Source organism: Onthophagus taurus, chromosome 11, assembly GCF_036711975.1.
Source record: "Onthophagus taurus isolate NC chromosome 11, IU_Otau_3.0, whole genome shotgun sequence".
Taxonomy (NCBI): Eukaryota; Metazoa; Arthropoda; class Insecta; order Coleoptera; family Scarabaeidae; genus Onthophagus; species Onthophagus taurus.
Genome location: NC_091976.1, coordinates 2,838,145 through 2,858,448, shown reverse-complemented (window position 1 = coordinate 2,858,448; position 20,304 = coordinate 2,838,145). Strand labels below are relative to the sequence as shown.

The following is a 20,304-nucleotide window of genomic DNA, read 5'->3' as shown; positions in this document are numbered from 1 at the left end:
AGTTCCTGCAAGTAGTAATAATCCGACAAATGCCATAAATTCTGTTTTTGTTGTGTCTTTAGCCCGTCTCGGCCGGTTATACTTTATACGCATCTTTGCTATTTGTAAATTCAACTATATTTTCAATGATGTCGTCACTAAAAAATTTCTCGAAAGCACTTCTCTCATTTGTAACGTCTTTTGCACACTGTCTTGGCCCAGGAAATATTTTTACAATATTTTTACTAGCAGTTTTGCTGAATTTGCTCACCACTTGATTTTTACACCACTTTGTTTTTTTATCTTTCCCTATGAAGTACTCGTCTTTACCACTTTCTGAACCCTTACTGATATCATTATCGCTTTCTTTGTCTGGGTCAGAAGATTCTTCAATTAGCTCCATTTCCGATTCAGTGTCTTTCTTCTATAATTTCTTCTTCCGATTCTGAACTACCCAACTTCTTCCTCAGATTCCTCTTCGAATATCGCTTGAGCCATAGCTTCAAGCTCATTTTGTGTGAGACGTTTCCGATTTCTAACATGAACTCGATCCCTACAAAAAAAATTTCTACTCAGCTTCCGTTTCATATTTTTGTATAAAAAATAAAATAGCAACTTAGTTTTATTTACACAACAGAAAATGTAACATTTACTACACGCAAAATATCTCTTTTTACAGAAAGACACTCGTTAAGTTTACTTACATAACTATGTGCGTGGTGTACAGAAGTCGCCGATTCGGGTGTCACTTTCGATATTTTCTTGCAGATTCAACTATTCAAGCAAAAATCACGTAGGCACTATAACAGACTACAATTAACAATATAGTGATAGGTTACATCGAGTGGCATAAACACACAAAGTAGTTTTGATAAACGGCAACCAATTTAACAACCGTGGTGTAATGTGTACACCTTAGCCCGTAGTTAAAGGTTAAAAACCATTAGAGATATAAAAAAACTTTCTTATTCAACATTGCTAAGAATTATATAGGCATCCTGTTCCTAAACCGAAAAAAATGTGTTCGTTGAAAAAACAAATTTGTGTTCGTCGCGACGCCTAGCGTCGTCGTCCAAAATTTGTAACGCCTGATGTTTCTTAAAGCTGAGAAGATACTATTTAAAATGGTATACATTTTTTTTCGAAAATTGTACCTATTTCCCATAAAAAAGGTGGGGCGTCGAGTTTGCGAATGGAATCCAAGCATCCCAATCTTCCTGCGTGTCGGAAATAAAGTGTCTTAGATAGTCTTAGATAGATTCTTCTAATACTCTATGGGATCTTTCTAATGGTCCATTTGATTCTGGATGGTAACTAGTCTGACCTTTTTTTATTTTTATAATTTTAGATATTTCTGAAAAGTGTACTTAAAAAATTTGTTTCCCGATCAGTAACTAAAATTTCAGGTATACCATAAAAACAAATTATATTTTTAACGAAGTGGTCAGCCACAGTTGATGCTTCTTGATCTTTCATTGGAATGTTAATGTTGTATTTTGTTAAGTCATCTTGAAAAGTTAGTATGTATTTATTTCCTTCTATGGTTTCGGGTAAGGGACCAACTACACTACCCAGAAAACATCTTTCAAAAGGTTTGGTCACTGTTGTTGTGATGATAGAAACAACCCTTTTTTGCTATAGAAACATTATTGCCCTCCTACATTGAGCCTTTAGGTGCCCTTCTTTACCACATGTAAAACATTTTTTTCCTTCTTTCTTTGCTACTAATGCAACAGAATTATCTTCTCTTTCTACTCCTTGTTCTTCTGTTACTAGTCCCGATATTAAATTATTTAAATTCTGCTCATCACTTGGTATGCTTTCCCGTGCCGATATAAAATGTTTGTATTTTTCTGGCAACGCCATTATTACCTTCGTCATTACCATCTTTTTTGGAACCTCTTCTCCTTGTTGTTTCATTTTTGCACAAAAGTTAGTAACTTTAGTTAACAAATGCAAACCAATTATCGATTTTCTGTCATAGATTTCTTCCAGTTTTTTCCACATCTCGAAAGCGGTTGAACATTGCATAATGTACGAAAGTGGAATTTCTTCCATACGAGTTACCAAAACCTCCTGTGCTTTTGCATCATTCAAGTACCATCCAGCCAACTTTTTTTATGGTCCTCCGGCTTCTTTTCGGTTCTACTTGCGATACCAAATAACACTTTTTTCATTTTATTTGACATTTCCATACATTTCAGTTTTTATCGTTTAGTTTAATTTATCAAACGATCCAACAACACCCTGAAACGACTCCATACTTTATTTTTTCCCGTTTTTTTTCTTTTTAATTACGCTAACCCAACGTTCAATAATTTGCTTACGTCTTCTAAACTTCTCAATTTCTCCCGTCTACCTGGGCCCATAATCTGTTGCAGAGTGCACTTGAAATCGTTTAGAATAAAAGGCCAGGAAAAACTTTAGAAGTAACAAAACGTTTTTTTTATAATGTTCAGTTCAAAAACCGTTAAAACTATTTTTATGTATTAAAAGCACTAAAACTCAACTTCTTCTTATAACTTATTCAGAATGTCCCACTAATATTCTACATCTGCTTTTTGGACCAAATTTCTCTTGTCGAAGACGACCTGGTAACAAATACCATACTTTGTTCCAAACACTTTTAATCGGTTGGTGTCAAAACAATCAGGTTTTCCAAACCAAAGTTCGTAAGGTACTTTGTTACGGTTGTATTTTTCCTTAATGTTTAATTTGTGTGTTTAACAAAAGATATTTTATTTTGTTATCGAGTATTTTGAGTTGCATAAATTTCGCGATGATTTATTTTGTTTACCTTTTGTTTATTTTGTTGAATTTTTGTTTAATTAATTTTTCTTTTTCAGCGACAATTCTCCGAAGATCTCCTTTCATGATTTTCCTTTTTCCTTTTCAATTTATTTTCCCCTAAACTTATTTTACTGCTTCGTTTCCCCTAAAAGATGATGTTAATTCTTTCGTTATTTTTTCTTGTGCGCAAGTATCTATTTTTTTTGTGAATTTTTGAGGATATTTATCTTCTGTGTAAGATTTTCTCTTCCTCTTTTCAAGTCAGATCAGTACGTGTACGCACGTAGAGTTAGGATTTTTGGTGAAGCCATTGTTACGCCTTCAAAACAAATTGAGAAAAGAAGATACAAAACAAAAATAAATTGATTCCTAATTCCCAATCTAAATAATATGAGGTCAAGGGGACCTTGGCTAGTTCAGGGTTGGAGGGGTAGTTCATTTATTTGGCGCCACACCATTGAAATCCCTTGACCCACACTAATGGTGAAGTGGGTTGTTGGAAAAAGAGAAGGAAAAGGAAATTTAAAATCAAAATAACGATATAAACAATTCTATTCAAGAGATGCAAAGATAACACACAAAAAAATAAAGTTAATATGAAAGATAAAAAAAAAATCACAAATCAAATTCTTTTTATAAGAGATAAAATGGGAAACAAAAAAAAAAAAAAATAACAAAAATATCGCGAAACTTAATGATTCGCCCCCCCCCCTCTACAAGCTTGTCAGGGAAAAACGTTTAAATCAAATTAAAAAAAAATAATAAAAACGACTAACTAATCCCAATTTTAAGTCTTTTAACAAATGAAAATATTTAAGTTTAAATCTAACCGTGTAAGTATTTATTTAAAAAAGTTATCTATTTATTTATTTACCTTTCTTTAAGAAAATTGAAAAAGTTAAGTTGAACGAATTAAATTAAAAAAAAATAAATTATAACAAAGGTTTGTTTACATTTTCTTATAAAACTTTTGAACAACAAAAAAAATATGTTCGTTTCCCTACAAAAATCGTTGATTCCAAAAGAAAATTGATACGTTCTGACCTTGAAATTTTGTTGACGATGTGTTTTCCAAAAAAAAAAGTAATATCCTCCAGGGACGATCTCCACAGCAGTAGCAGTAATCCTTCTTCGTGAAAGGACAATGATTATTGTAATGGCTTAGGTCTTAGGTTTCACAAACTGTCTAATTTTTGCTCCTTTTAAATAGGATATGAATTACCCCAAAATTAAAAGCCTAAAGTGGAAAGAAAATCGAAAACGATGTATTAGATTTAATTAAGCAAAAAAAAATATTTAAATTTGATCACAAATGTAAATGGATTAAAGATAAATTAAATGACTTTAATAAAAGTTAAAAAAAACTAGATGAAACCTACCTCCGATCTTCGAGGCCTTAGTCAGTAAAAAAAAAACTGTTTAATTTTCGTTAAAATAATTAACTCTGGAATAACTCCGTAAATTTATATTCCTTCAGAAATTATAAATAAAATGAATATCTTCGTGATGACTTCGCTAACAACGGATATGCCCAAAATAATCCAAAAGTTAAATCACAAAACTCAAAAATTTTGGCAACAAGTTCACTAGATATGTCTTTAACGACTGACTTGGTAAAAGAGAGAGAATCTCATATCCGGATTTCTTTAAATATCGAATAAAAAAAATGCGAACTTAACGTCACATCTGGTACCAACAAAATCAAAATATGTTCAGAATAAATTTGTTTATTAAAATTACTATGTGAAATTTATGAACCTTTAATTTAAAATTCTAATAAAATTAAATAAATGAAATTGAAAAGTGAAAAGAACTGAATTAGAGAAACGATAGACTAACTAAATTGAATAATTAAAAAAAAATAATCTTATCAGAGACAGCCATTTTTGGAAAGGGTAACTAAAGAAAAATAGGACTCTGCACCGCCGTGAAAATCGTCACTGTAAAAAAAAAACATATTCTCTACAAATTAAATAAAAACTGCATCTCTAAATAGAATTAAATAAAAGAAAGAAAATTGGAAAGGATAAAAAAAAGGAAACAAGAAAGGTAACACCATTTTGAATTTTTCGCGTGGTGATTGGTTCCTAATCCAAATTTTTGGGATTCATCTACGTGTTGTGCAATTTATTGGTAACGGTTTTGCACGTCCGATTATCGGATTATTCCGGATTAAACCGTATTTTGAAACTTTTCTAAGTTTTTCTGACTAAACCTCGAAGATCTGAGGTAAGATATTTTTATTAAATATATTTTATATTTTCCCTTACACATTCATACCTTCATTTATTCAAACATATACAGCGTGTCCCCTATCTTCCGCATCAGAGCATTATACGGTTGTAGGATACATTATTCTGAAGCGATCTTTCTAATAAAATTTTTTCGATATGTTTATAATAACCGCACGGGAACTGTTTAAAGGAACTGTTTTTCGTCCAATCAGCAGATCGCAAATCAGACTCAGGTAATCGGTGCCACCCTCGGCCGGTCCGCTACGCCGATGATAACTCGTTTCCCACGTGTACTCACCAATAAATTCGTCATGGAAAGAGAAATAAACTTTTTCGATGAATCAAAGTTGTCCGTTATTGGTCGTCGTTAAACAGTTCCCGTGCGGTTATTATAAACATTTCGAAAAAATTTTATTAGAAAGATCGCTTCAGAATAATGTATTCTACAACCGTATAATGCTCTGATGCGGAAGATACGGGACACGCTGTATCTTTTTACCATCAAATTAATTAAACTGTTATCATCATTTTTTTTTATATCTTATTTTTCCATCCTTCTACTCTTTTTTTTTATATTTTTTTTCTTTTCTAATTTCCTCGTGTTCATTTAAGGTTTTAATTGAAGAGCATAAATTTTGACAACCTTTCTGTAACATTTTCGAGACAGAAGTTTGGTTATTTTGTGAGATTTTCAATCCATTTTCGAAGTTCTACCTTTTCGGAGAGGTTCTTCCTTGAGGATTTTGGTCGAGGTTGCATTACCACTACCCATTAAGTTTCCCTTTCCCTGAATCGGAGGAGATTGTCGCCGGAGCTGGAAGAATTTGCTTGGATCGTCTACACGTGGTCAAGACAAGGTCAGACCTAAACGTTTGTTTTAATATACCGCTTCCCGGTGAACTTTTGTTCAATTAAGTACAATTTAAATTAAATTCATTAATTCATAAATCAAATAAATTAATTAAATATATTATATATACATGGCATCTCCTTATAACGCCATGCGTGGCATTTAATATGAAATTGTTAGGTATTTCCCGACAAACTTCAATTATTCGGTTTCTCAAATCATTTACATTTTGTGGCACTGCTAAGTAAACTCGATCTTGGAGATATCCCCAAAGCCAAAAATCTAAGAGCGTAAGGTCAGGCGATCGCGCAGGCCAACGAATAGGTCCATTAGTGCCAATCCATTGTTGATTAAAATTTCGATTCAACCAACTAACGTTTATGCGTGCATTATGAGGAGTAGCACCGTCCTGTTGAAAATATGTTTCACGCAGTCCCGCAAGTGGTAATTCATCCAAACAATTTTTAACATCTTCACTTAATAGTTGGTGATATTTTTGCTGATTTAAGGAACCGTCGATAAAGAACGGCCCAATCAAGCAGTCTCCAAGTAGGCCACACCAAACATTGCAGCTAAAACGACGTTGATGGTTATTGTCGATGACCAATCTAGGATTTTCTTGGCTCCAACAGCGGTGAATGTTGCGGTTAAAAATTCCATTATTAGTGAAAGTACACTCATCTGTCCAAATAATTTTAGAATAAAATAACGGATCTTGTTGCAATTTTGTTAAGTAAAAATTACAAAATTGAGACCTTCGGATCGGATCATTTCCATCTATTGCTTGCACCTTGTGAGCAATATACGGCTTAAATTTGTGTTTTTTAAGCACTGCACATGCAGTACTTCGAGACGTATCAATAATGTTCGCAACTTCACGAACAGAAGTTTTGGCGTTTTCTTCAACAGCTAACAAAACGTCCAGTTCCACATTTTCAGAAAATTTTCTCTGCACTACCTTCGGTTTCTTGAAACTTCCAAATCTTCTTAAATTTTCTTCAATTCGGCTAAATTTACGACGATTTGGAACATCTCTTTCCGGAAAACGTTCCATGTAAAGTCCATGCACCAGTCACTCGTATTAATGAAGTGGGAAAACATACGTTTAATTCTGGATACTGTCACTTATAGCGTTGCTTTCGATTACAGAACCCATTTTGGCCATTTTTTGAATTGTCAGTTTGACTGGTTCGACCAGGTTTGACATAGTAATATTTTTAATTGCATGATTGTATTGTGTATAGAGGAAGAGTTGCTAGCGATTTGAAGAAAGAGCGATTTGTTGTTGTTGCTTTATAATAAGTACTTCGATTGATGTTATAATCAGCCATGAGGAAGCAGCATTGGATAAATACAATAAAATTAAAAGGAAACGATGTGGTATAAATAATATTAAAAAAATTAAAGAATAAAGTCTATGTTGTTCATTTAAAGACTTTTTAATAAACCCTGTACCAAATAATAACTTAATACCTAGTCATGTTTTTTCGATGTTTTCTTTTTTGGAAAACATTGTAAACGACAAAATTTAATGTGTTTAAAATTTTGTACAGTTTGTAAAGTTTTGTCGCCAAGCAATGTTTTCGTAAAAAAACATCGACAAAACTTTCAAATAACAAATTTAATTTATATTTCCCGCCTGCCAATGATTTCAGCGCTGTAGGTGACAGTATCCAAAACTAATTGCGCATTTCAATTAAATGTTTATAGTTGCCTATCTATATAACAAATATATTATATCTAATCTATGGTAAAGTCGCAATGCCTGACTACTGTTTTTACTACATTCAAAATAAACTTGTAGCATGTCAGTAAGTTCACTGAAATTCATGATATCTTTAAAAAACTTCGAATTATACTTATTAAAAATGTCACTAATAATTTGTAATGACAGTTATAAGTTGTTTTTTATGTGATTTTATGAGAATGTTCGGAAAGTGTTTTAATTTTTTTCTTTACTAAAATTACAATTAATATTGATGTATTATACATCAATGGATTTAAAAAAAAATCTCTATCCGATAACGTGAAAAAAAACATACCGACCAATTTGAAAATTAAACGTTGACATCGCTTGAAATTGAAGATGGCCTTGGAAAAAATTTATTTGTAGCATGAATCATAGTATTCATCAAACCATTTCATTTGATACCTGGCTCATGAAAATCGGATTGTAAATGACTGAATTACAGCTTGAGGCATTCTTGTGTGATAACCTCTATATACAGGTGTCTTTTCTCTGCTAAAAGTACATTCAAAATGGATATACTGTACATCATTGGATTCAGAAAAAAAATCTCTATCTAATGACGTGACGAAAAATATACGGTGCAATTTGAAAAACAAAAGTTCATAATCGCTTGAAATTGAAGATGGCGTTGGAAAAAATTTATTTGCAGCATGAATCATAGTATTTATCAAACCATTTCATTTGATACCTGGCTCATTAAAATCAAAATATAAATGACAGAGTTACAGCTTGGGGCGTTTTTTGTGTGACACCCTGTATCATAAAAAAAAAATTATCATAGATTGAAAATATTCAGTATTTTGTTGTCAGTTAATAATTTTTTTTTTATTTTTCTTTGTAAAATTTTGGCGTAAATTTTTTTTGTTTCACAAATTAGTTTTTATTTTCTTTCTCGACGCCACACTGATATCAGGGGTACGGGTCGTGCGCGTAATTCAATTCAAATTTATTATTTTCTTTTGCATACTTGTTTTGGTCATTTATTTCAACTTTTTTTTTGGTACGCCAATTCTTTTCTTTTTTTTTATTGTGTTGCTTCACGTTTGCTGGACAACAACGTTATTACTTACGTGTATCACAATAATATTTTTTTATTTACATTATTATTTTTTTTATTTTTACCGAATAAATATTTTTTGCAACTTAAAATATGTATCTCGAACTGTTTATTATTTTTTTTGTGTTCTGTTATTTTTTTTTTTTTTATGTTTGTGTGTACTTGTGTCGATTGCATCACTTTACCACCTCACGTCACAGTTCGTGGACAACGCAGGGTTAACTGTGTGGCGCCTTATAAATAACCCTACCCGTCTTCACTGGGCCGGCCGAGGACCTGCGTTAGTTATTGAATTGCTAATCGACTGTATTGTTCTTTTTTTTTGTGTTCATAAGTCGTCACAACTTTTCTTTTTACTGGTGTCGGAGCTGTGTGATTCAATACAAACATCTGTGTTAAGGTGCGTACTGACTTGAGCATTTTAGTCCGAACGAACTGAACGAACCGAGCGCGCACCAAATAAACCGATCAAAAAAAAGTTCGCGGTGTTCGATAATATTTATCTGTTTGTTGTGTTCCCATGTTCGCCAGTTACAATAAATCATGGACGCAGAGAGTGTTGTCGTAGCTGCTGCTGCTTTTTTCTTTGTGCAAACCATGGCAGATAATGGTAAAGTGAAGAAAAGAAAATCAAAAGAGGTATGGGCAAGAAGCTTATTTTTACGACGCAAAAATATGACCCTCCTAAGAGTTATGGACACCTTTCACTTTAAAAATTTTACACGTATGTCTGCAGAAGACTTTGAAAAACTATTGATTCTAGTGGGTCCCAAAATTGCCAAAAAGGATACGAAACTTCGTAAAGCTATACCTGTACAAGATCGCTTAGCACTTACTTTACGATTCCTAGCTACAGGAGACTCTTATAGCAGTTTACAATATTTATTTAAAATTTCCAAACAACGCATCGGTGTCATTATTATAGAAACCTGCGACGCACTAATTCAAGGACTAAAGGGTCAAGTAAAGGTAAGTTTTGAATATTTTTTTTTTATATTTTAAGATTTGGTTTCCACAAACAAAAAACAAACAAAAACATATAATATGATTCACCAATCGTTAAATGTCCCGGACTCATCCTGACGTTCTGAAAATGTATTATGAATGAGTTCAGTGGTGAGGGCATCGGACAAGCTGTGTACGACTCTGTTGGGGTTTGCGATTGGGGTAAAGGGGTAACAGACATTTGATACGAGCTATTACAAGAAGAGGGCGAAGGAGAAGGTATCGTGGTTTGAAGTTGTGGTGAAGGTTGAGGCGTTTGAGTGGCTAAACATTGCTTTGAAGATGATGGTGGGTATGGCGATTCTACGTGACTATAGTATCCCATGTCAGCATTGAATAATATATTATTAATATGGTGTTCTACTATATTTTGTACTCTTTTCGTGTTGCCTCTTAATTTATGAGCTACATGTTGTCCGTATACGCTGCATCCATCCGTCTTAAGAGCACTATTTGCAACCGCGCCTCTTAAAATTCCTAAAGCTTCATCTATCTTCGGATTATCAACCGTTTCACGTTCAAAGAGTCTCTTTCGTTTTTTTAATATTACGGTGGATGATTGAGGCATTGGGGCAGTTATTTCCTGCGTTTGGATTCCCACTTTGGGGGCTGTTTCTTGAGTCCCTTGTACATTATCTGTAGCATCTTCATTTTCCAAAACACTTCCAGTTTCGAATGTACTTTCCGTTTCTAATTCAGCATTTTCATCCTGAAATAAAGAAACTTTCGTTTGTAAATCGTTTAAAGCTAAATATTCCATAAGGCATATCAGAAAAACCGCAAGTCTAAATTTTAATTTGATTCTCTTTCAGATGCCAACATGTTCAGAAGAGTGGCTGAGCATATCCCGTCAGTTTGAAACAAAATGGCAATTTCCTCACTGTGTAGGATGTATGGATGGGAAGCATGTAGTAATTCAGGCCCCGTTTCAAAGTGGAAGTGACTTCTATAATTACAAATCAACTTTTAGCATCGTCTTATGTGCTCTCGTGGATGCAGACTATAATTTCATATTTGTGGATGTTGGTTGTCAAGGTCGGATATCAGACGGCGGAGTTTTCAAAAATTCTACACTTCATAAAAAATTGGAAAACGGTACTTTAGACTTACCTACAGATTCAATGTTACCTAACCTGAACAAGACATTACCGTATGTTTTTTTGGCCGATGAAGCATTTCCATTAACAAAACATATACTTAAACCTTTTTCTGGGTTACATTCAAAGGGATCAATTGAAAGAACGTTTAATTTTCGGCTTAGTCGAGCAAGAAGGGTAGTAGAAAATGTTTTTGGGATCCAGTCGGCAGTTTTTAGAGTACTAAGAAAACCAATGTTACTTAGCCCTGAAAAAGCACAATTAGTTGTTTTGACAACTGTTTATCTGCATAATTTTCTTAGAAATAGCGGCAGCTCTAGAAACATTTACACGCCGCAAGGGACTTTCGACCAAGAAGACGATGTAACATTACCCCAGGTTGTTGGAGAAAAGCAAATGATACTGGAACACCATTTTTGCCTATCATAAATATTCCGCGTAAATCGGCAAATGCAGCGAAAGAAATTCGTAATGACTTTGCTGAGTACCTACGTGATAATATGTAGTACCTATTTCACTTTCCAAGTATCTCGGTTTCATGTTTTTTTCTAAATGATTTGGTATCTATTAATATGTAACTATGCAATACCGAATTAAAATTTATTTTGAAAATCCACAAAACTATTGTAAAAATAAATATGAAAATATATTGAATAAAAAGTTTTTTTTTATAAACACGACAATTATTAAACAATTTCTGAATGTTGTAATTAACTAGGTACATACCTCAACAGTATCTAAAGTTGTCCTGGGTTCATCTCTATCCAAAAGAAATGCCAAACGTCCGAAGGCAAACCATTTGGAAACATAAATTTCATGCCTGCCTGTAGTAAAATAAACATTTAGGTACCGAAATAAAAACAAAAATTGTAATAAATAATACCTTTACCAGTTGCTATAGATTTTTTCCCCTTTGCCTTTTCCCTCCTGAAACTAGCAAGAAGACTATCCATCTTCTTCTTGGCTTCTCCGGGAGGACATCCAAATTTTTCGTCAATAAATGACCAAGCGTCATGTTCCTTTACTTTATTATAATATAATCCGTCTTTTGGATTCCACAATATAGGATATCGTTCATAAATATCTATCAATTCTAAGCACTTTTCTCTATTCCAATCCATTGGCGCAGACAAATCAACGAACGTTGCGAACGTGACGAATGTCCGTACACACTGAACATCAACGAATAAACAAACGCCTTTGAGCAACTCACATTTACCGACAAGTCTCCGAAAAAGTTCGGCGCGTTCGGTTCGCGGAGTTCGGTGTCCCGTACTAACTAGGCGAATTCGGTTATGCGCGCTCGGTTCGTTCGGACTAAAATGCTCAAGTCAGTACGCACCTTTACATGTTTCTGTCGTAATTTCGTTGGAAGACGCTGCTGTCCTTGCTTCATTTAAAAATTGTTCTATACACATCGCAGTTTGGCATTTTGTTTTTAAACAAATCAATCGCCTAAAGTTTATATAATTATCCTTTAAAATCAAGGCGTACTTCAAACCACCCAATGAGTCTGCATTTAATAGGTCCGATCAGGTCTGCATTGAACCCTTACACGTTTATAACTATTCCACGACCGTAAAAATTCAAACAAATTTTTATCAAGGAACATCGGATCACTAATATGTATTATTCTATGTTTCATTGTCAAAACTGTTGCTATCTTGTGGCCAAAAGTGTGGTTTGAATGAAAGTTTAAATATCTTCCAGAATAAGTAGGCTTTCTATACCAATCAAAAACGATCGAGTTATCCAAGTTTCTGATGACTTTAGTGTCAAGAAAGGGTAACCCCCCGTCGACTTCGTGATCAAGTGTGAATTGTATGCTAGGGTGGAAACTGTTAAATTGATTTAAAATTGCTCCTGCACCGTCTTTGTGGACACCCAAAATTAGATCGTCTACATATTTTTTGATGAAATTAATTCTGAAGTTTATGTTATTTTTCTTTAAAATGTTATCAATGACGTGGTCCATCACTATCAGAGCCAGTATCGGAGAGATTTTGGAGTCCATAGGGGTTCCTTCAATTTGACGGTAGATTGTTCCATTAAAAGTAAAGACTGAAGCTTCAAAGATTAACTTCAAACCCAACAAAAACGTGTCCTTATCCCAACCACACTGGTCCGCTACTAAATCCCATTTTTCCTCTATAATTTTATTGACCAAGTCCAAAGGAATCACCGTAAATAAGCTGATGACGTCAAGGGAAATCAATATGTAATCCCGTGGCAGCTTGTAACCGTTATAATCGTTAACAAATTGAAAAGTGTTTTTGATATTACAATCAGTTCTGTCGTTAAAAGCTAAGCTTAGTATGTTTGCCATGTAACCAGACAATTCATAGGAAGGGGTGCCCACAGAAGAAATAATAGGTCTTAAAGGGTTATCTTCCTTATGGATTTTTGGAAGAAAATACGCTTTGGCCAAGACTGAATTATATGTTTTTAATTTTTTAGCTTCGATGTCATTAATGAATTTTTGTGATTGACATTTAATAAAGGTGTTAATTTGTTTTTGAATGTTATTCAATGCGTCTTTTTCAATAACTTTGTATACTTCATTATCACTAAGCATTGCGATAGCTTTCGGCCTTATCGGCCTTAGTAATGATAATATTAGGATTATCTCTAATGTAATTTTTTGTGGATTTTAGCATTGAAAAAATTCTGTTGTGCAACCCATCATATGTTTCCCTGTCTGATTGGAAATTGGTTATAATGTTTGTTATTTTAGTTCTAGCTAAGTTTTTTTGTTCTACGTTTAAATCTCTAATTAAGTTTTCCAAAAACATCAAAAACCTCTTCAAATCAAAATTATGTTTATTGACAGGAAGATGAAACTTAGGTCCAAGTGATAAAAGAGTCACAGCTTCCTCGGGAATTAAAGTGGTTGTTAAGTTCACCAACCATTTTTTGTTATCTTTATAGAACTGGATTTCCCCCCTAGACTTAGTCAACAGTGAGGTTATTTTTTTACAATTAGATTTTTTAACATTATTAAAAACTTTGTTATATTTCAGTTTTAGCGAATCAGTGAAGGAAAGGAACAAGTTTTCAGTTAACCTAACTCTAACAATTCCGGCCAAGTCATTTAAATTTTTATCAATTTTATTAATAGAATCTAAAGTTATTTTTATTTCTAAGTTTAAAATACTTGCCGCCCACCTATTATTAATTTTAAAAGCCTTATTGAGGAACTTTTGTGTGTTGGTGTCCAGTAGTCCCATCCAAGTACGTGAACCATTCTGTCTGAACAACCATCTAAATTGTGTGCAGATTGTGAATTTGTATCGCTGGGGTTACTTGAAATTTAGTTATGTTAACTTTTATCATCAATTTAAATTTTAAATTTTGAATTTCAATTACAGTTTTCTCTTTATATTTTAACGCACGCGCTGGGCGTATTGTTCCAGTTTTGTTCAAATAAAACTAGAATTTCAGAACCAAAAAAAAGAAAAAACGAAAGCAAAATTTTAACGTATACCTCGTTCGTCTCAATGATTTTAACTTTTAATTCCAAGTTTTAATTTAATTAAACGTAATAATATCTATGTAATGTGTTCAATAATGTTTTTGGTTTATCCACTTCATAAACAAGTACGTTTTTTAACTTATTTTGTAAAATTTCTACCATTTTAGGAAAATTTTTTTTTCTCTTTAACAGCAAAAGTAATTCGCTCTGATGAAGGTTGTAATTCGACAACCGAAATATATTAGCAAATTGTAAAAAGTTGTTCCTGTGCTTATTTGACCGTTCACTCCGAATAGATCGTTTTAAATTTGCCTCCCACGGTTATCGGTCGAAGATACTTCTTGCCGAATATTCTATACACCACTATTAAAATACCAACATTTAATTTATTTAGAGTAAGACACTAAGTTAAGCTATTTCCTGATTTATTTTGAAGAAAGAACATTATCAAAACTCGTTTTGAAATAATACAAAAATTAAAAAAAAATCTTATAATGTAGGTAAAAAAAAACGAATTAAAAAACAAGAAACAAAGAACACTGGAACCTGTTTTAATTTGACTACCTTTATTCACTATTTCCGGAAACTTGTTGGTCATTTTTGTACGTTGGACAGGTAACAGTAGTAACAGCATGTTCTTTGCACACCGGCTGGTTGCATATACTACAAGTGATTGTTGTTACCCTATTCTTTTGCCTTCCGCAACTAAAACACCTTTTCCGTATTTTTGCTGGCGGTTCTTCGCCACATTGCTTCAAAGGCCTTTTGTATTTCGAGAGAAAAACCTGTGTATCAGATGGTAAACTTTTGACTTCTGCCCTTTCTTCCAGGTAAGGTTTCATCAAAGACATTGCTAACGCCTTTAGATATTCTCTTCTGTATTTGTGCGGATTTTCAGTATGATTGGCATTGTACAGGATCTGACTATTTATACCTCCTATGTTCAGCAGTTGAAAAAAGACAAGTAATGGCCACCTTCTGGTTCTTCTAGATACCGAATACGTGCTGCACATCTTGTCAACAGTGTCGACTCCACCCTTGTTAGCATTATAATCCAGAATAATATCTGGCTTCTTGGTTTTGGGATCTACTGATGAATTGCTATGCATTGATGACAACAAGATTACCGCTTTGCCCTTTTTTGAAGTAAATGACACGATGGTAACATCCTTTTGAAACCCAAATATCGAAGATCCTACTTGTCTCTTTTTATTCGGCAAAAACTCTTGTGGAAGTTCCCTCTTGTTTTTTTTCAACGTTCCTACCAATGTTATTTTTTGGGTAAGAAGCTCCTTTGCCAATGGATAGGTGGTATACCAATTGTCGCAAGTTAAATTTCTATTTTTACCTTTCCACGGTTCTAGTAAGCGATGAATTACGTCAGCTGGTTTAGTAGATTTGTTATAGGGTCCTTCAGGTTGCTTTCCGCAATATATCTCCATATTGGTCACATAGAAGGTTTTAGAATCACATAACACGAATGCTTTTATCCCATACTTAGCTGGTTTGCTTGGTAAGTATTGAATAAAGCTGCATCTGCCTCTAAACGGAATTAACATTTCATCTATCGTCATTTGTGCACCAAGACAATAATTATATTGAAAATTTTCTATAAAACGATCAAAAACAAATCGTATGGCTGCGAGTTTATCCGTTTTTTTTCTCTCAGTTCTAGTGACCTTATCGTCAAATCGTAGAGCGCATAATATAAATAAAAACCTGTTGCACCCTTTCATTATATATAATATGGATTGAGCCAACGAGAGAGATAGCTTGCGCAAGGTGATCGAACCGAGATAGACATAGAAGCGTACTGCCATATAATGGGTGTACTGATAGAAGTGAGATAGATATAGAAGCGTACTGACATATAATATATCTATCTTTGTTACACTTTCACATTATCGCTTTCCATCTTCGTCTATTCACCTTGAGCAACATTTTTGTTAGTAGATATATTCAGTTAGCTCAATCCATATTATATATAATCAAAGGTTGCACCCCATAGTGGCCCTAAATATTTCACATCCGGTCCCATCTTTCGCCCACAACTCCAGAAAGTGAGTATGATTTTCTTTTCTTATACCAGTCAAATATAACAATCCTATAAACGCCAATAATTCGTTTTTTGAAATATTTTTTGCATCTCGAGCTCTTTCGAAATTTGCTCGCTTTTTTTCTATTTCTATATTGGTGTACACAAGAATTTTTTCAATAATATCGTCGGTAAAAATTTTTTCAAACGCGCTTTTTTCAGAAGTTATATCGAGAGCATTGCTTTGGCCCAGGAAAGATTCTAACTATATTTTTCTTACCAATTTTACTAAATTTAGATGCAAGTGAGCGTTTGCTCCATTGTGTCACTTTATCCTTTCCTAAAAAGTATTTCTCTTCCTCTTCTTCTTCAATGTCCCTCACCACACTGTCTGTGAAGGCGGCAATTTGATCGTCAGATTCCTGCTCTGAATCAGAGCTGTGATCGCTTTCGCTTATAACTTCCTCTTCTGATGTCTCTTCATTGCCTCCCATTTCTTCTTCCGAAACATCATCCCAAATAACTTGTGCTAGAGTCTCTAGTTCTTCTTGTGTGAGGCGCTTTGGGTCCTTAATTTTGACTCGATCCCTAAAAAAAACAACAAGTACCCAACAACTTTTAAAAAAATACATTGAATTTGAAAATACATTGAAAAAAAAACAGTGAAATGTTATATTTGATAATAAAATAACTTACGAAGATATACTCACATGGCTACACGCGATGTGTATTTTGTTCACCACCAGGTTTTTTCACGAAAATACGAACAACCTGTTCACCTACCTCGCATGTATCTGACTGTAACTATTGTTGGCTATTCTAGATACTATAGTAAGAGGATAGAGGGCGCATGATGTCACTGTTGTCAACTTAACAGGTTTCTATACGTGTTTTGCTGCGCGTGGTGTATAAAGTACACTGCATCCAATACAGAATACCTTTTCTGTAGTTATAACCTAAACTGCTGCTTTTAGGAGCGATAGTAGAAATGGAGGAAAATAATGAAAAGCAAAAGAAAACAGCATGTGGATACATGAAATAAATGCAAAACGGTCCACATATGGTGAATTCCATCACCTGTTCTCTGATCTCTTGAGAGACTCAAAGAAATTTGTGAGATATTTCAAAATGTTTGAAAGGTTGAACGACTGCTGCTTTTTTATTTGCATTTTGGATCTCCGAACCCAACGCATTTTCCTCCTCATTTTCGTCTTCCATTACTGGAGAATTTACTATTGGAGGCTCAGATACAGGTGATTTGGGTTCTGCAATGTTACTTATTTGTTGTTCACTTTATGTAAACATATTGTGATGAACGTTTATTTTGTTAGGAACCGTACCGTTACGGTCCTGTCGGCGGTTCAGCGACAAAGCTGACGTAGCATAGAAGAACAGCGGTTTACTTGTAGAAATAATGTAGATTAGATTGTAACGTGCCGTTAAAGAGTAAACACGTAATTAACAAGACTCTGTCTTTTTCTTCAACCTGTTCAACCCTACTTAAGTGGCGCAGTCAGTAGGATATAACATCCCTCCTACACCAAACGTGTTGAAAATAGGTTTCGGAATAAGGAAGACGGCCGTGCATCTCACCCTGACTATTGGAGTCGATCCGACTGCGGAAGCAACCCTACTTAAGTGGCGCAGTCACCCTGACTATTGGAGTCACCCCGATTACGGAAGCGCAACCCCGACTATTGAAGTCACCATCGCGTTCCTTAATTGGATAAACCAAATTCGAGAAATCGAAGCTTCGAAGAATTTTGAACTCCGGATGTGGAAATGCTTGCGTCGGCGTTAATATTCTCCCTCACCTTCCTAATGATCACTGGGACCGGTAATTATTCCATTACGGACGTAAAAAACGAGGTAGGACTGTACATAGAACAACTAGGACCTTTAAAAATAACAGATTCGTTTTGGAACTTGCTTATTGTCAAAAATATTACTCTCGTACGATATGCATTACAATGCAACGATAATTTGCTAACGAATCTGACTAAACTAGTCTATGCAAATGAAAAAAATTTCATGAATAAATTAAATTTAGTAAACGAAATTACAGCTCATTTGGTTAATTTACGGTTAATCTCGGGTAAAACTAACAGGTTATTAGATAACTTAATGTACGAAACTCCGCGAACCGAAAGACGTAAACGCGGATTGATTGATGGGTTGGGAACAATTATTAAAACTATTACGGGTAACTTAGATGAGGGCGATGCAAAGAAATACGACGTGCTTATTGACGGTTTAAAACAAAATCAAAAGTCTTTAAGAGAAATTCTAAAGTCGCAAGTTCAAATAGTCGATGAAATGAATTCAAAATTTAATAAAACCGTTTATCAATTGAGGGCAAACGAGGAAAGACTTTTACAAAGATTAAACGAATACATGGAGCACAATATCGACCTGCAAAGGCAACAATTTTATTTTGAAGTCCAAATTTGCTTAGAACGATTATTCGAGTCGTACACAATTATAGAAAACGAGATCCAAACTCTAATTTTAGGGGTAACATTTGCTAGACTTGGAAACTTTTATGCTCCGCTGGTGGATACTGATGTCTTGGTTAATGAAATTCAAAAAATTCCTCGAAATTTAGTCAATAACAATTTACCGGTAGTCCCTGATATAAACAATTTAAGTTTGCTACTGAGACTTTGCACATTCAAATCATACTTAAAAAGTGATAAGTTAGTTGCCATTTTGCAAATTCCATTAGTAAAAGGTGATTTGTATCGTTTGTACCATGCGATCCCTTTTCCATCTGTTCTCAACTCCTCTACTATAATACTCCCTTCCTTGGAATATTTCGCCGTATCTTATGATTACACGCTGTACGTGAGCGCATCCGCGGACTATCTTCAAAGTTGCAAAAAACTAATAAATACCTTTGTTTGTTCGAGCCCAACTATTATGGAGGTAACCCTAGGACCATGCGAAGTACAAGTGATGGCCAGAAGAAGAGCGTCGACTTGTATGCCTCGAAAATACCAACTTCAGGAAGTTATATACAGCCAGTTAAAACCGAATCAATGGATCATCGCGACTCCAAATGAAACTGTTTTGTCCATATGCTGCGACGCATCTCAGGAGGACTGCTCACGAAGAATTATCAGTCACAACGTAAAGCTCCGTCTTTCCTGGCCCTGTTTTGCGATCATTGAAGGGAAAAAGCTTCAATCCACTCGAAATGAACAACAGACCGCTACTCAATCGATTGAGTTGCCGTTAATTAAATCTGTCAATAACGTTAATTTAGATAAGTCATACGAGCAAAATGTAATAAAGTTGAATGATATCGATTTGTCGGATTTTAATAGAATCCATACTTTAGTAGAAGAACAAAAATTAAATCTAGACGCTATTCAAAATCAATCAGTAAGTTTAATTAACTACTCATTATCGATCGCTGTTGTCATTGTAATATTTATCATAATAATATTTCGTAAACAAATCAGAATATTGTTCGAAGCGATGAACTTAAAATGTAAAAAACGACAATCTGTTAATCAACCTGAAGCAGCCCCTCGCTCAAGGCCTGTAAATTTGAGAACCATGTTCACATAGAGTTAAACCGTATAAACGTAGTTTTATATTCCTCTCTTTAATTTTGTTTTTAATTTGATAGTTGTGAGTTTTATTATCTCTTTTTCTTACGGAATACTTTCGGGGGGGAGGTGTTAGGAACCGTACCGTTACGGTCCTGTCGGCGGTTCAGCGACAAAGCTGACGTAGCATAGAAGAACAGCGGTTTACTTGTAGAAATAATGTAGATTAGATTGTAACGTGCCGTTAAAGAGTAAACACGTAATTAACAAGACTCTGTCTTTTTCTTCAACCTGTTCAACCCTACTTAAGTATTTTATATCAAAACACAATTTTTAAATATATAATAGAATATTTCCGAAGCAAGTTCAAACAGAAATTAGTAAATTCAAAACTCCGACTTAACACTTTTTTATGTTTATTTACTATTAGCGCCTTTTACACCAAGAGTTTTTTCTACAGTTTTGGAGCGCACACAAGCGT

General features: G+C 34.1%; 1 protein-coding gene and 1 long non-coding RNA gene across 2 annotated transcripts in view; both read left to right on the top strand.

The window, feature by feature from the left end:
- The window catches only part of LOC111416286 (uncharacterized), a 228,921-nt gene that overhangs the window by 61,825 nt on the left and 146,792 nt on the right, over positions 1-20,304 (top strand). The gene's annotated exons all lie outside the window — the stretch shown is intronic.
- Positions 8,828-12,010, top strand: LOC139432227 (uncharacterized). Its single transcript, XM_071200674.1, has 2 exons — positions 8,828-9,629; positions 10,478-12,010. The coding sequence occupies exons 1-2, from the start codon at positions 9,204-9,206 to the stop codon at positions 11,189-11,191; spliced, it is 1,140 nt and encodes a 379-aa protein (XP_071056775.1). The 5' UTR covers positions 8,828-9,203; the 3' UTR covers positions 11,192-12,010.